The 19,752-nt window shown below is 47.8% G+C and overlaps 1 protein-coding gene across 2 annotated transcripts in view; it reads left to right on the top strand.

Annotated features, from left to right (window-relative positions):
* Positions 1–13,378, top strand: part of LOC124007649 — a 36,825-nt gene extending 23,447 nt beyond the window's left edge. For both annotated transcript variants that reach the window (XM_046318312.1, XM_046318310.1), the window contains 3 exons: positions 943–1,257; positions 1,390–1,554; positions 12,772–13,378. In XM_046318312.1, coding sequence (XP_046174268.1) covers positions 943–1,257; positions 1,390–1,554; positions 12,772–12,896 — 605 coding nt within the window. In that variant the 3' untranslated portion in view covers positions 12,897–13,378. The remainder of the gene's footprint in view (positions 1–942; positions 1,258–1,389; positions 1,555–12,771) is intronic.
* Positions 13,379–19,752: the final 6,374 nt, after the last annotated feature.

Genomic DNA, 19,752 nt, shown 5'->3' with positions numbered 1-19,752 from the left:
AGTCTGTAGTAACAGTGTAGTTGTGGTATCTCTCTGTCAGAGGGCAGTCTGTAGTAACATCTCTCTGTCAGAGGGCAGTCTGTAGTAACAGTGTAGTTGTGACATCTCTCTGTCAGAGGGCAGTCTGTAGTAACAGTGTGTAGTTGTAACATCTCTCTGTCAGAGGGCAGTCTGTAGTAACAGTGTAGTTGTGGTATCTCTCTGTCAGAGGGCAGTCTGTAGTAACATCTCTCTGTCAGAGGGCAGTCTGTAGTAACAGTGTAGTTGTGACATCTCTCTGTCAGAGGGCAGTCTGTAGTAACAGTGTAGTTGTGACATCTCTCTGTCAGAGGGCAGTCTGTAGTAACAGTGTAGTTGTGACATCTCTCTGTCAGAGGGTAGTCTGTAGTAACAGTGTAGTTGTGACATCTCTCTGTCAGAGGGCAGTCTGTAGTAACAGTGTAGTTGTGACATCTCTCTGTCAGAGGGCAGTCTGTATTAACAGTGTAGTTGTAACATCTCTCTGTCAGAGGGCAGTCTGTAGTAACAGTGTAGTTGTGACATCTCTCTGTCAGAGGGCAGTCTGTAACATCTCTCTGTCAGAGGGCAGTCTGTAGTAACAGTGTAGTTGTAACATCTCTCTGTCAGAGGGCAGTCTGTAGAAACAGTGTAGTTGTAACATCTCTCTGTCAGAGGGCAGTCTGTAGTAACAGTGTAGTTGTAACATCTCTCTGTCAGAGGGCAGTCTGTAGAAACAGTGTAGTTGTAACATCTCTCTGTCAGAGGGCAGTCTGTAGTAACAGTGTAGTTGTGACATCTCTCTGTCAGAGGGCAGTCTGTAGTAACAGTGTAGTTGTGACATTTCTCTGTCAGAGGGCAGTCTGTAGTAACAGTGTAGTTGTGACATCTCTCTGTCAGAGGGCAGTCTGTAGTAACAGTGTAGTTGTAACATCTCTCTATCAGAGGGCAGTCTGTGGGAAGCTTCCATGGAGTTTCTGGAGACCAACTATGATGAAGATGAGGATGATGATGATCAGGCCTTCCTCACGGCCCCCTCCTCTCCTGTCTCGTTGTTGGGTGGGTGTCGGCTGGGCCTGGCTCGCGTTGCCATGGAGACAGTGCCCCTACAGTACTGCCCGGCATCCTGGGAGGAACAGGCGGTTGCCGTGGAGATGCAGACAGGAGAGTTCCAGAACTTTCGGTGTTGCAGAAGTCTCGAGAATTACAGCCCGACAGTGAGCTACACCCAGACTGGACACTACACACTCACACTCAGAGGTACATGGTTTTTGATTAATTTACATTTAAATTGCTCCCTTGCAAAATAGGTTTCTTTACCTGGTTAAATGATTCATCCCTCACACCTTCCTAACTTCCCTCCCTCTGTCTCTCATCCCTCCATCTCTCTAGCTTTATCTGACGGAGTGGTGGTCGATGCAGTGTTCCTACCTGGTAGCTCTGCTACCAGCGCCCCTACAGGCCCCTCCCCTCCACATGGCCCCTCCCACTCCGACCACTGGTTCACCATCCTGACACACGGAGGCTTTTCACCACACACACCTCCACCTGCACCAGGTAACACACACCTCCACCTGCACCAGGTAACACACACACCTCCACTTGCACCAGGTAACACACACACCTCCACTTGCACCAGGTAACACACACACCTCCACCTGCACCTGATAACACACACACCTCCACCTGGTAACACACACACCTCCACCTGGTAACACACACACCACCACTTGCACCTGATAACACACACACCTGCACCTGATAACACACACACCTCCACCTGGTAACACACACACCTCCACCTGCACCAGGTAACACACACCTCCACCTCCACCTGGTAACACACACACCTCCACCTGGTAACACACACACCTCCACCTGGTAACACACACACCTCCACTTGCACCAGGTTACACACACACCTCCACCTGCACCTGATAACACACACACCTCCACCTTGTAACACACACACCTCCACCTGCACCAGGTAACACACACCTCCACCTGCACCAGGTAACACACACCTCCACCTTCACCTGATAACACACACCTCCACCTGCACCTGATAACACACACATCTCCACCTGCACCTGATAACACACACATCTCCACCTGCACCTGATAACACACACACCTCCACCTGCACCTGTTAACACACACACCTCCACTTGCACCAGGTAACACACACACCTCCACTTGCACCAGGTAACACACACACCTCCACCTGCACCTGATAACACACACACCTCCACCTGGTAACACACACACCTCCACCTGCACCAGGTAACACACACCTCCACCTGCACCTGATAACACACACCTCCACCTGCACCAGGTAACACACACACCTCCACCTGCACCAGGTAACACACACACCTCCACCTGCACCTGATAACACACACACCTCCACCTGGTAACACACACCTCCACCTCCACCTGGTAACACACACCTCCACCTGGTAACACACACCTCCACCTGCACCAGGTAACACACACACCTCCACCTGCACCAGGTAACACACACACCTCCACCTGCACCAGGTAACACACACCCTCCACCTGCACCAGGTAACACACACGCCTCCACCTGCACCAGGTAACACACACACCTCCACCTGCACCAGGTAACACACACACCTCCACCTGCACCAGGTAACACACACACCTCCACTTGCACCAGGTAACACACACCCTCCACCTGGTAACACACACCTCCACCTGCACCAGGTAACACACACACCTCCACCTGCACCTGATAACACACACACCTCCACCTGGTAACACACACACCTCCACCTGGTAACACACACATCTCCACCTGCACCAGGTAACACACACACCTCCACCTGCACCAGGTAACACACACACCTCCACCTGCACCAGGTAACACACACCCTCCAACTGCACCAGGTAACACACACACCTCCACCTGCACCAGGTAACACACACACCTCCACCTGCACCAGGTAACACACACACCTCCACCTGCACCAGGTAACACACACACCTCCACCTGCACCAGGTAACACACACACCTCCACTTGCACCAGGTAACACACACCCTCCACCTGGTAACACACACCTCCACCTGGTAACACACACCTCCACCTGCACCAGGTAACACACACCCTCCACCTGCACCACGTAACACACACACCTCCACCTGCACCAGGTAACACACACACCTCCACTTGCACCTGATAACACACACACCTCCACCTGGTAACACACACATCCACCTGCACCAGGTAACACACACACATCCACCTGCACCTGATAACACATACCTCCACCTCCACCCGGTGACACACACCTCCACCTGGTAACACAAACCTCCACCTGATAACACACACCTCCACCTGGTAACACCCACCTCCACCTGGTGACACCCACCTCCACCTGGTGACACACACCTCCTCCTCCACCTGGTAACACCCACCTCCACCTGGTAACACACACCTCCACCTGCACCTGATAACACACACACCTCCACCTGGTAACACACACACCTCCACCTGTACCAGGTAACACACACCTCCACCTGCACCTGATAACACACACACTCCACCTGCACCTGATAACACACACATCTCCACCTGCACCTGATAACACACACACCTCCACCTGCACCTGATAACACACACACCTCCACCTGCACCTGATAACACACACACCTCCACCTGCACCTGATAACACACACCTCCACCTGCACCTGATAACACACACCTCCACCTCCACCTGGTAACACACACCTCCACCTGCACCTGATAACACATACCTCCACCTCCACCTGGTGACACACACCTCCACCTCCACCTGGTGACACACACCTCCACCTGATAACACACACCTCCACCTGATAACACACACCTCCACCTGCACCTGATAACACACACACCTCCACCTTGTAACACACACACCTCCACCTGCACCAGGTAACACACACCTCCACCTGCACCAGGTAACACACACCTCCACCTTCACCTGATAACACACACCTCCACCTGCACCTGATAACACACACATCTCCACCTGCACCTGATAACACACACACCTCCACCTGCACCTGTTAACACACACACCTCCACTTGCACCAGGTAACACACACACCTCCACTTGCACCAGGTAACACACACACCTCCACCTGCACCTGATAACACACACACCTCCACCTGGTAACACACACACCTCCACCTGCACCAGGTAACACACACCTCCACCTTCACCTGATAACACACACCTCCACCTGCACCTGATAACACACACCTCCACCTGCACCAGGTAACACACACACCTCCACCTGCACCTGATAACACACACACCTCCACCTGGTAACACACACCTCCACCTCCACCTGGTAACACACACCTCCACCTGGTAACACACACCTCCACCTGCACCAGGTAACACACACACCTCCACCTGCACCAGGTAACACACACACCTCCACCTGCACCAGGTAACACACACCCTCCACCTGCACCAGGTAACACACACGCCTCCACCTGCACCAGGTAACACACACACCTCCACCTGCACCAGGTAACACACACACCTCCACCTGCACCAGGTAACACACACATCTCCACTTGCACCAGGTAACACACACCTCCACCTGGTAACACACACCTCCACCTGCACCAGGTAACACACACACCTCCACCTGCACCTGATAACACACACACCTCCACCTGGTAACACACACACCTCCACCTGGTAACACACACATCTCCACCTGCACCAGGTAACACACACACCTCCACCTGCACCAGGTAACACACACACCTCCACCTGCACCAGGTAACACACACCCTCCAACTGCACCAGGTAACACACACACCTCCACCTGCACCAGGTAACACACACACCTCCACCTGCACCAGGTAACACACACACCTCCACCTGCACCAGGTAACACACACACCTCCACCTGCACCAGGTAACACACACACCTCCACTTGCACCAGGTAACACACACCCTCCACCTGGTAACACACACCTCCACCTGGTAACACACACCTCCACCTGCACCAGGTAACACACACCCTCCACCTGCACCACGTAACACACACACCTCCACCTGCACCAGGTAACACACACACCTCCACTTGCACCTGATAACACACACACCTCCACCTGGTAACACACACACCTCCACCTGCACCAGGTAACACACACACATCCACCTGCACCTGATAACACATACCTCCACCTCCACCCGGTGACACACACCTCCACCTGGTAACACAAACCTCCACCTGATAACACACACCTCCACCTGGTAACACCCACCTCCACCTGGTGACACCCACCTCCACCTGGTGACACACACCTCCTCCTCCACCTGGTAACACCCACCTCCACCTGGTAACACACACCTCCACCTGCACCTGATAACACACACACCTCCACCTGGTAACACACACACCTCCACCTGTACCAGGTAACACACACCTCCACCTGCACCTGATAACACACACACCTCCACCTGCACCTGATAACACACACATCTCCACCTGCACCTGATAACACACACACCTCCACCTGCACCTGATAACACACACACCTCCACCTGCACCTGATAACACACACCTCCACCTGCACCTGATAACACACACCTCCACCTCCACCTGGTAACACACACCTCCACCTGCACCTGATAACACATACCTCCACCTCCACCTGGTGACACACACCTCCACCTCCACCTGGTGACACACACCTCCACCTGATAACACACACCTCCACCTGATAACACACACCTCCACCTGGTAACACACACCTCCACCTGGTAACACACACCTCCACCTGGTAACACCCACCTCCACCTGGTGACACCCACCTCCACCTGATAACACACACCTCCTCCTCCACCTGGTAACACCCACCTCCACCTGATAACACACACCTCCTCCTCCACCTGGTAACACCCACCTGCACCAGGTAACACACACCTCCACCTGCACCTGATAACACACACCTCCACCTGGTAACACACACCTCCACCTCCACCTGGTAACACACACACCTCCACCTGGTAACACACACACCTCCACCTGTACCAGGTAACACACACCTCCACCTGCACCTGATAACACACACACCTCCACCTGCACCTGATAACACACACATCTCCACCTGCACCTGATAACACACACACCTCCACCTGCACCTGATAACACACACACCTCCACCTGCACCTGATAACACACACCTCCACCTGCACCTGATAACACACACCTCCACCTCCACCTGGTAACACACACCTCCACCTGCACCTGATAACACATACCTCCACCTCCACCTGGTGACACACACCTCCACCTCCACCTGGTGACACACACCTCCACCTGATAACACACACCTCCACCTGATAACACACACCTCCACCTGGTAACACACACCTCCACCTGGTAACACACACCTCCACCTGGTAACACCCACCTCCACCTGGTGACACCCACCTCCACCTGATAACACACACCTCCTCCTCCACCTGGTAACACCCACCTCCACCTGATAACACACACCTCCTCCTCCACCTGGTAACACCCACCTGCACCAGGTAACACACACACCTCCACCTGCACCTAATAACACACACCTCCACCTGGTAACACACACCTCCACCTGCACCTGGTAACACACACACCTCCACCTGGTAACACACACACCTCCACCTGTACCAGGTAACACACACCTCCACCTGCACCTGATAACACACACACCTCCACCTGCACCTGATAACACACACAACTCCACCTGCACCTGATAACACACAAACCTCCACCTGCACCTGATAACACACACCTCCACCTGCACCTGATAACACACACACCTCCACCTGGTAACACACACCTCCACCTCCACCTGGTCACATTCACCTCCACCTCCACCTGGTAACACACACACCTCCACCAGGTAACACACACCCTCCACCTGCACCAGGTAACACACACGCCTCCACCTGCACCAGGTAACACACACACCTCCACCTGCACCAGGTAACACACACACCTCCACCTGCACCAGGTAACACACACACCTCCACTTGCACCAGGTAACACACACCCTCCACCTGGTAACACACACCTCCACCTGCACCAGGTAACACACACACCTCCACCTGCACCTGATAACACACACACCTCCACCTGGTAACACACACACCTCCACCTGGTAACACACACATCTCCACCTGCACCAGGTAACACACACACCTCCACCTGCACCAGGTAACACACACACCTCCACCTGCACCAGGTAACACACACCCTCCAACTGCACCAGGTAACACACACACCTCCACCTGCACCAGGTAACACACACACCTCCACCTGCACCAGGTAACACACACACTCCACCTGCACCAGGTAACACACACACCTCCACCTGCACCAGGTAACACACACACCTCCACTTGCACCAGGTAACACACACCCTCCACCTGGTAACACACACCTCCACCTGGTAACACACACCTCCACCTGCACCAGGTAACACACACCCTCCACCTGCACCACGTAACACACACACCTCCACCTGCACCAGGTAACACACACACCTCCACTTGCACCTGATAACACACACACCTCCACCTGGTAACACACACACTCCACCTGCACCAGGTAACACACACACATCCACCTGCACCTGATAACACATACCTCCACCTCCACCCGGTGACACACACCTCCACCTGGTAACACAAACCTCCACCTGATAACACACACCTCCACCTGGTAACACCCACCTCCACCTGGTGACACCCACCTCCACCTGGTGACACACACCTCCTCCTCCACCTGGTAACACCCACCTCCACCTGGTAACACACACCTCCACCTGCACCTGATAACACACACACCTCCACCTGGTAACACACACACTCCACCTGTACCAGGTAACACACACCTCCACCTGCACCTGATAACACACACACCTCCACCTGCACCTGATAACACACACATCTCCACCTGCACCTGATAACACACACACCTCCACCTGCACCTGATAACACACACACCTCCACCTGCACCTGATAACACACACCTCCACCTGCACCTGATAACACACACCTCCACCTCCACCTGGTAACACACACCTCCACCTGCACCTGATAACACATACCTCCACCTCCACCTGGTGACACACACCTCCACCTCCACCTGGTGACACACACCTCCACCTGATAACACACACCTCCACCTGATAACACACACCTCCACCTGGTAACACACACCTCCACCTGGTAACACACACCTCCACCTGGTAACACCCACCTCCACCTGGTGACACCCACCTCCACCTGATAACACACACCTCCTCCTCCACCTGGTAACACCCACCTCCACCTGATAACACACACCTCCTCCTCCACCTGGTAACACCCACCTGCACCAGGTAACACACACACCTCCACCTGCACCTGATAACACACACCTCCACCTGGTAACACACACCTCCACCTCCACCTGGTAACACACACACCTCCACCTGGTAACACACACACCTCCACCTGTACCAGGTAACACACACCTCCACCTGCACCTGATAACACACACACCTCCACCTGCACCTGATAACACACACATCTCCACCTGCACCTGATAACACACACACCTCCACCTGCACCTGATAACACACACACCTCCACCTGCACCTGATAACACACACCTCCACCTGCACCTGATAACACACACCTCCACCTCCACCTGGTAACACACACCTCCACCTGCACCTGATAACACATACCTCCACCTCCACCTGGTGACACACACCTCCACCTCCACCTGGTGACACACACCTCCACCTGATAACACACACCTCCACCTGGTAACACACACCTCCACCTGGTAACACACACCTCCACCTGGTAACACCCACCTCCACCTGGTGACACCCACCTCCACCTGATAACACACACCTCCTCCTCCACCTGGTAACACCCACCTCCACCTGATAACACACACCTCCTCCTCCACCTGGTAACACCCACCTGCACCAGGTAACACACACACCTCCACCTGCACCTAATAACACACACCTCCACCTGGTAACACACACCTCCACCTGCACCTGGTAACACACACACCTCCACCTGGTAACACACACACCTCCACCTGTACCAGGTAACACACACCTCCACCTGCACCTGATAACACACACACCTCCACCTGCACCTGATAACACACACACCTCCACCTGCACCTGATAACACACAAACCTCCACCTGCACCTGATAACACACACCTCCACCTGCACCTGATAACACACACACCTCCACCTGGTAACACACACCTCCACCTCCACCTGGTCACATTCACCTCCACCTCCACCTGGTAACACACACACCTCCACCAGGTAACACACACACCTCCACCTGCACCAGGTAACACACACACCTCCACCTGGTAACACACACACCTCCACCTGCACCTGATAACACACACACCTCCACCAGGTAACACACACACCTCCACCTGCACCAGGTAACACACACACCTCCACCTGGTAACACACACACCTCCACCTGCACCAGGTAACACACACCTCTCCACCTGCACCAGGTAACACACACACCTCCACCTGCACCAGGTAACACACACACCTCCACCTGCACCAGGTAACACACACACCTACACTTGCACCAGGTAACAAACACACCTCCACCTGCACCTGGTAACACACACACCTCCACCTGCACCAGGTAACACACACCTCCATCTGCACCAGGTAACACACACCGCCACCTGCACCAGGTAACACACACACCTCCACCCAGGTAACACACACACCTCCACCCAGGTAACACACACACCTCCACCCAGGTAACACACACACCTCCACCTGCACCAGGTAACACACACACCTCCACCTGCACCTGATAACACACACACCTCCACCTGGTAACACACACCTCCACCTGGTAACACACACCTCCACCTGGTAACACAAACACCTCCACCTGCACTAGGTAACACACACACCTCCACCTGCACCTGATAACACACACCTCCACCTGCACCAGGTAACACACACATCTCCACCTGCACCAGGTAACACACACAACTCCACCTGCACCAGGTAACACACACACCTACACTTGCACCAGGTAACACACACACCTCCACCTGCACCTGATAACACACACCTCCACCTGCACCTGATAACACACACACCTCCACCTGCACCAGGTAACACACACACCTCCACCTGCACCAGGTAACACACACACCTCCACCTGCACCAGGTAACACACACACCTCCACCTGCACCAGGTAACACACACACCTCCACCTGCACCAGGTAACACACACACCTCCACCTGCACCAGGTAACACACACACCTCCACTTGCACCAGGTAACACACACACCCCCACTTGCACCAGGTAACACACACACCCCCACCTGCACCTGATAACACACACACCCCCACCTGCACCTGATAACACACACACCTCCACCTGCACCTGATAACACACACACCTCCACCTGGTAACACACACACCTCCGCCTGCACCAGGTAACACACACCTCCACCAGCACCAGGTAACACACACACCTCCACCTGCACCAGGTAACACACACACCTCCACCTGCACCTGATAACACACACCTCCACCTGGTAACACCCACCTCCACCTGGTGACACCCACCTCCACCTGATAACACACACCTCCTCCTCAACCTGGTAACACCCACCTCCACCTGATAACACACACCTCCTCCTCCACCTGGTACCACCCACCTCCACCTGATAACACACATCTCCACCTGGTAACACGATCTCCACCTGGTAACACACACCTCCACCTGGTAACACACACCTCCACCTGGTAACACCCACCTCCACCTGGTGACACCCACCTCCACCTGATAACACACACCTCCTCCTCCACCTGGTAACACCCACCTCCACCTGATAACACACACCTCCTCCTCCACCAGGTAACACACACACCTCCACCTGCACCTGATAACACACACACCTCCACCTCCACCTGGTAACACCCACCTCCACCTGGTGACACCCACCTCCACCTGATAACACACACCTCCTCCTCAACCTGGTAACACCCACCTCCACCTGATAACACACACCTCCTCCTCCACCTGGTACCACCCACCTCCACCTGATAACACACATCTCCACCTGGTAACACACACCTCCACCTGGTAACACGATCTCCACCTGGTAACACACACCTCCACCTGGTAACACCCACCTCCACCTGGTGACACCCACCTCCACCTGATAACACACACCTCCTCCTCCACCTGGTAACACCCACATCCACCTGATAACACACACCTCCTCCTCCACCTGGTAACACCCAACTCCACCTGATAACACACACCTCCTCCTCCACCAGGTAACACACACACCTCCACCTGCACCTGATAACACACACACCTCCACCTGCACCTGATAACACACACACCTCCACCTGGTAACACACACCCCTCCACCTGCACCAGGTAACACACACACCTCCATCTGTACCAGGTAACACATACCACCACCTGCACCTGATAACACACACACCTCCACCCAGGTAACACACACACCTCCACCTGCACCTGATAACACACACCTCCACCTGCACCAGGTAGCACACACACCTCCACCTGATAACACACACACCTCCACCTGGTAACACACACCTCCACCTCCACCTGGTAACACACACACACCTCCACCTGCACCAGGTAACACACACATCTCCACCTGCACCTGATAACACACACCTCCACCTGCACCAGGTAACACACACACCTCCACCAGGTAACACACACACCTCCACCTGCACCAGGTAACACACACACCTACACCTGGTAACACACACACCTCCACCTGCACCTGGTAACACACACACCTCCACCTGCACCAGGTAGCACACACACCTCCACCTGCACCAGGTAACACACTCACCTCCACCTGCACCTGGTAACACACACATCTCCACCTGCACCAGGTAACACACACCTCCACCTGGTAACACACACCTCCACCTGGTAACACGATCTCCACCCGGTAACACACATCTCCACCTGGTAACACCCACCTCCACCTGGTGACACCCAACTCCAACCTGATAACACACACCTCCTCCTCCACCTGGTAACACCCACCTCCACCTGATAACACACCTCCTCCTCCACCTGGTAACACCGACCTCCACCTGATAACACACACCTCCTCCTCCACCTGGTAACACCCACCTCCACCTGATAACACACACCTCCTCCTCCACCTGGTAACACCGACCTCCACCTGATAACACACACCTCCTCCTCCACCTGATAACACACACCTCCTCCTCCACCTGGTAACACACACCTCCACCTGGTAACACACACCTCCACCTGGTAACACACACCTCCACCTGGTAACACACACCTCCACCTGGTAACACACACCTCCACCTGGTAACACACACCTCCACCTGGTAACACACACCTCCACCTGGTAACACACACCTCCACCTGGTAACACACACCTCCACCTGGTAACACACACCTCCACCTGGTAACACACATCTCCACCTTGTAACACACCCCTCCACCTGGTAACACACACCTCCACATTGTAACACACCCCTCCACCTCTACCTGGTAACACACACCTCCACCTGGTAACACACACCTCCACCTGGTAACACACACCTCCACCTGGTAACACACACCTCCACCTGGTAACACACACCTCCACCTCCACCTGATAACACACACCATAATAATGATTACTGTCCTCTTTCGTCCTATCCTAGCGGATCTGATCGCAACGGCCTCCCAGCTGGCCAATCAGAGGCTGGTGTGTGTTCTGGAGTTGTGTCTTCTGGGAGGAGACAGATTGGAGGTGATCCTGAGTAGAGCCTTCCCTCTGAGAGACTGACCTCTTCATCATGCGTCATATTCAAGTCTAATCTACTGTATGTGGGAGTCAACTAAATGTTTGGCATTATATGATCTTAGCGAATCACACGATTGTAAGGTGTGGCTCCGAATCAAGAATAGTGCAGAGTGGGAGATGATTGGTTAAAGAAAAGCCAATGCGAAGCCTTTCTTGCTGATTTTCTATTGGTGACAGAATTTTTCAGACTTTTTCTATTGGTGAGTGAAGATGGCTTTTGTTCACGAGACTTTCCATGGAAGGAGAAAAGAGGAAGGAGGAACGACATTACGAAAAGACTGAAACGCACTTCCTTTCTCTCTCACACACACACACACTCACACACACCCTTTCTCTCTCTGACACACACACACTCTCACACACACCTGACTGTGCATTGATGTTAATGAATGTAAAGCCAGCTATTTTATGTTGTTTGAAACCGTGTTTTACAGGTGAAGGCTTAATAAAGTAAGTACTATGTAGTAGGGTTACTAACAGGGTTAATAAACAGTAGGGTTACTAACAGGGTTAATAAACAGTAGGGTTGCTAACAGGGTTAATGAACAGTAGGGTTGCTAACAGGGTTAATGAACAGTACTATGTAGTAGGGTTACTAACAGGGTTAATAAACAGTAGGGTTGCTAACAGGGTTAATGAACAGTAGGGTTACTAACAGGGTTAATAAACAGTAGGGTTGCTAACAGGGTTAATGAACAGTACTATGTAGTAGGGTTACTAACAGGGTTAATAAACAGTAGGGTTACTAACAGGGTTAATAAGCAGTAGGGCTACTAACAGGGTTAATAAACAGTACTATGTATTAGGGTTACTAACAGGGTTAATAAACAGTAGGGTTACTAACAGGGTTAATAAACAGTAGGGTTACTAACAGGGTTAATAAACAGTAGGGTTACTAACAGGGTTAATAAACAGTAGGGTTACTAACAGGGTTAATAAACAGTAGGGTTACTAACAGGGTTAATAAACAGTAGGGTTACTAACAGGGTTAATAAACAGTAGGGTTACTAACAGGGTTAATAAACAGTACTAATAAACAGTAGGGTTACTAACAGGGTTAATAAACAGTAGGGTTACTAACAGGGTTAATAAACAGTAGGGTTACTAACAGGGTTAATAAACAGTAGGGTTATTAACAGGGTTAATGAACAGTACTATGTAGTAGGGTTACTAACAGGGTTAATAAACAGTAGGGTTACTAACAGGGTTAATAAACAGTAGGGTTGCTAACAGGGTTAATGAACAGTAGGGTTGCTAACAGGGTTAATGAACAGTACTATGTAGTAGGGTTACTAACAGGGTTAATAAACAGTAGGGTTGCTAACAGGGTTAATGAACAGTAGGGTTACTAACAGGGTTAATAAACAGTAGGGTTGCTAACAGGGTTAATGAACAGTACTATGTAGTAGGGTTACTAACATGGTTAATAAACAGTAGGGTTACTAACAGGGTTAATAAGCAGTAGGGCTACTAACAGGGTTAATAAACAGTACTATGTATTAGGGTTACTAACAGGGTTAATAAACAGTAGGGTTACTAACAGGGTTAATAAACAGTAGGGTTACTAACAGGGTTAATAAACAGTAGGGTTACTAACAGGGTTAATAAACAGTAGGGTTACTAACAGGGTTAATAAACAGTAGGGTTACTAACAGGGTTAATAAACAGTAGGGTTACTAACAGGGTTAATAAACAGTAGGGTTACTAACAGGGTTAATAAACAGTACTATGTAGTAGGGTTAATAACAGGGTTAATAAACAGTAGGGTTACTAACAGGGTTAATAAACAGTAGGGTTACTAACAGGGTTAATAAACAGTAGGGTTACTAACAGGGTTAATAAACAGTAGGGTTACTAACAGGGTTAATAAACAGTAGGGTTACTAACAGGGTTAATAAACAGTAGGGTTACTAACAGGGTTAATAAACAGTAGGGTTACTAACAGGGTTAATAAACAGTAGGGTTAATAACAGGGTTAATAAACAGTAGGGTTACTAACAGGGTTAATAAACAGTAGGGTTACTAACAGGGTTAATAAACAGTAGGGTTAAACAGGGTAATAACAGTAGGGTTATTAACAGGGTTAATAAACAGTAGGGTTATTAACAGGGTTAATAAACAGTAGGGTTATTAACAGGGTTAATAAACAGTAGGGTTATTAACAGGGTTAATAAACAGTAGGGTTAATAAACAGTAGGGTTATTAACAGGGTTAATAAACAGTAGGGTTATTAACAGGGTAAACAGGGTTAATAAACAGTAGGGTTGCTAACAGGGTTAATAAACAGTAGGGTTATTAACAGGGTTAATAAACAGTAGGGTTATTAACAGGGTTAATCAACAGTACTATGTAGTAGGGTTACTAACAGGGTTAATAAACAGTACTATGTAGTAGGGTTACTAACAGGGTTAATAAACAGTAGGGTTACTAACAGGGTTAATAAACAGTAGGGTTATTAACAGGGTTAATAAACAGTAGGGTTACTAACAGGGTTAATGAACAGTACTATGTATTAGGGTTACTAACAGGGTTAATAAACAGTAGGGTTACTAACAGGGTTAATAAACAGTAGGGTTATTAACAGGGTTAATAAACAGTAGGGTTATTAACAGGGTTAATAAACAGTAGGGTTATTAACAGGGTTAATAAACAGTAGGGTTATTAACAGGGTTAATAAACAGTAGGGTTACTAACAGGGTTAATAAACAGTAGGGATATTAACAGGGTTAATGAACAGTAGGGGTTACTAACAGGGTTAATAAACAGTAGGGTTACTAACAGGGTTAATAAACAGTAGGGTTACTAACAGGGTTAATGAACAGTAGGGTTACTAACAGGGTTAATAAACAGTAGGGTTACTAACAGGGTTAATAAACAGTACTATGTATTAGGGTTACTAACAGGGTTAATGAACAGTACTATGTAGTAGGGTTACTAACAGGGTTAATAAACAGTAGGGTTACTAACAGGGTTAATAAACAGTATGGTTACTAACAGGGTTAATAAACAGTAGGGTTACTAACAGGGTTAATAAACAGTACTATGTAGTAGGGTTAATAACAGGGTTAATAAACAGTAGGGTTACTAACAGGGTTAATAAACAGTAGGGTTACTAACAGGGTTAATAAACAGTAGGGTTACTAACAGGGTTAATAAACAGTAGGGTTACTAACAGGGTTAATAAACAGTAGGGTTACTAACAGGGTTAATAAACAGTAGGGTTACTAACAGGGTTAATAAACAGTAGGGTTACTAACAGGGTTAATAAACAGTAGGGTTAATAACAGGGTTAATAAACAGTAGGGTTACTAACAGGGTTAATAAACAGTAGGGTTACTAACAGGGTTAATAAACAGTAGGGTTATTAACAGGGTTAATAAACAGTAGGGTTATTAACAGGGTTAATAAACAGTAGGGTTATTAACAGGGTTAATAAACAGTAGGGTTATTAACAGGGTTAATAAACAGTAGGGTTATTAACAGGGTTAATAAACAGTAGGGTTAATAAACAGTAGGGTTATTAACAGGGTTAATAAACAGTAGGGTTGTTAACAGGGTTAATAAACAGTAGGGTTGCTAACAGGGTTAATAAACAGTAGGGTTATTAACAGGGTTAATAAACAGTAGGGTTATTAACAGGGTTAATCAACAGTACTATGTAGTAGGGTTACTAACAGGGTTAATAAACAGTACAACAGTTAATAAACAGTAGGGTTACTAACAGGGTTAATAAACAGTAGGGTTATTAACAGGTATTTACTAACAGGGTTAATAAACAGTAGGGTTACTAACAGGGTTAATAAACAGTAGGGTTATTAACAGGGTTAATAAACAGTAGGGTTATTAACAGGGTTAATAAACAGTAGGGTTATTAACAGGGTTAATAAACAGTAGGGTTATTAACAGGGTTAATAAACAGTAGGGTTATTAACAGGGTTAATAAACAGTAGGGTTATTAACAGGGTTAATAAATAGTAGGGATATTAACAGGGTTAATGAACAGTACTATGTATTAGGGTTACTAACAGGGTTAATAAACAGTAGGGTTACTAACAGGGTTAATAAACAGTAGGGTTACTAACAGGGTTAATGAACAGTAGGGTTACTAACAGGGTTAATAAACAGTAGGGTTACTAACAGGGTTAATAAACAGTACTATGTATTAGGGTTACTAACAGGGTTAATGAACAGTACTATGTAGTAGGGTTACTAACAGGGTTAATAAACAGTAGGGTTACTAACAGGGTTAATAAACAGTATGGTTACTAAAAGGGTTCATGAACAGTACTATGTATTAGGGTTACTAACAGGGTTAATGAACAGTAGGCTTACTAACAGGGTTAATAAACAGTAGGGTTACTAACAGGGTTAATAAACAGTAGGGTTACTAACAGGATTAATAAACAGTAGGGTTACTAACAGGATTAATAAACAGTAGGGTTACTAACAGGGTTAATAAGCAGTAGGGTTACTAACAGGGTTAATAAACAGTAGGGTTACTAACAGGGTTAATGAACAGTACTATGTAGAAGGGTTACTAACAGGGTTAATAAACAGTAGGGTTACTAACAGGGTTAATAAACAGTAGAGTTACTAACAGGGTTAATAAACAGTAGGGTTACTAACAGGGTTAATAAACTAACAGGGTTAATAAACAGTAGGGTAGGGTTACTAACAATAAACAGTAGGGTTACTAACAGGGGTTAATAAACAGTAGGGTTACTAACAGGTTACTAACAGGGTTAATAAACAGTAGGGTTACTAATAAACAGGGTTAATAAAAACAGTAGGGTTACTAACAGGGTTAATAAACAGGGTTACTAACAGGGTTACTAACAGGGTTAATAAACAGTAGGGTTACTAACAGGGTTAATAAACAGTAGGGTTACTAACAGGGTTAATAAACAGTAGGGTTACTAACAGGGTTAATAAACAGTAGGGTTACTAACAGGGTTAATAAACAGTAGGGTTACTAACAGGGTTAATAAACAGGGGGTTAATAAACAGTACTATGGGTTAGTAGGGTTACTAACAGGGTTAATAAACAGTAGGGTTACTAACAGGGTTAATAAACAGTAGGGTTACTAACAGGGTTAATAAAAACAGTAGGGTTACTAACAGGGTTAATAAACAGTAGGGTTACTAAATAAACAGTAGGTTAATTAATAAACAGTAGGGTTACTAACAGGGTTAATAAACAGTAGGGTTACTAACAGGGTTAATAAACAGTAGGGTTACTAACAGGGTTAATAAACAGTAGGGTTAATAAACAGTAGGGTTACTAACAGGGTTAATAAACAGTAGGGTTAGGGTTAATAAACAGGGGTTAAACAGGGTTAATAAACAGTAGGGTTACTAACAGGGTTAATAAACAGTAGGGTTATTAACAGGGTTAATAAACAGTAGGGTTATTAACAGGTTAATAAACAGTAGGGTTAACAGGGTTAATAAACAGTAGGGTTATTAACAGGGTTAATAAAAACAGTAGGGTTGTTAACAGGGTTAATAAACAGGGGTTAATAAAAACAGTAGGGTTAATTAACAGGGTTAATAAACAGTACTATGGGGGTTACTAATAAACAGGGGTTAATTAATAAACAGTAGGGTTATTAACAGGGTTAATAAACAGTAGGGTTACTAACAGGGTTAATAAACTATGTATTAGGGTTACTAACAGGGTTAATAAACAGTAGGGTTACTAACAGGGTTAATAAACAGGGTTAATAAAGGGTTAATAAACAGTTAATAAACAGTAGGGTTATTAACAGGGTTAATAAACAATGAACAGTACTATGTATTAGGTTACTAACAGGGTTAATAAACAGTAGGGGGTTACTAACAGGGTTAATAAACAGTAGGGTTACTAACAGGGTTAATAAACAGTAGGGTTACTAACAGGGTTAATAAACAGTAGGGTTACTAACAGGGTTAATAAACAGTAGGGTTACAGTAGGTTACTAACAGGGTTATAAACAGTACTATGTATTAGGGTTAATAAACTAACAGGGTTAAATAAACAGTAGGGTTACTAACAGGGTTAATAAACATTAAAATTAATAAACAGTAGGGTTACTAACAGGGTTAATAAACAGTAGGGTTACTAACAGGGTTAATAAACAGTAGGGTTACTAACAGGGTTAATAAACTATGTAGGGGTTACTAACAGGGTTAATAAACAGTAGGGTTAATTAAAAACAGTAGGGTTACTAACAGGGTTAATAAACAGTAGGGTTACTAACAGGGTTAATAAAACAGTAGGGTTACTAACAGGGTTAATAAACAGTAGGGTTACTAACAGGTAGGGTTACTAACAGGGTTAATAAACAGTAGGGTTACTAACAGGGTTAGTAAACAGTAGGGTTAGGGTTACTAACAGGGTTAATAAACAGTAGGGTTACTAACAGGGTTAATAAACAGTAGGGTTACTAACAGGGTTAATAAAGTACTATGTAGTAGGGTTACTAACAGGCTTAATAAACAGTAGGGTTACTAACGGTTAATAAACAGTACTGTAGTAGGGTTACTAACAGGGTTAATAAACAGTAGGGTTACTAACAGGGTTAATGAACAGTACTATGTATTAGGGTTACTAACAGGGTTAATAAACAGTAGGGTTACTAACAGGGTTAATAAACAGTAGGGTTATTAACAGGGTTAATAAACAGTAGGGTTATTAACAGGGTTAATAAACAGTAGGGTTATTAACAGGGTTAATAAATAGTAGGGTTATTAACAGGGTTAATGAACAGTACTATGTATTAGGGTTACTAACAGGGTTAATAAACAGTAGGGTTACTAACAGGGTTAATGAACAGTACTATGTATTAGGGTTACTAAC

This window comes from Oncorhynchus gorbuscha, linkage group LG21 (assembly GCF_021184085.1).
Source record: "Oncorhynchus gorbuscha isolate QuinsamMale2020 ecotype Even-year linkage group LG21, OgorEven_v1.0, whole genome shotgun sequence".
Classification (NCBI taxonomy): domain Eukaryota; kingdom Metazoa; phylum Chordata; class Actinopteri; order Salmoniformes; family Salmonidae; genus Oncorhynchus; species Oncorhynchus gorbuscha.
Note: the sequence above shows the minus strand (reverse complement) of the source record. Positions and strands in the feature narration are given on the sequence as shown.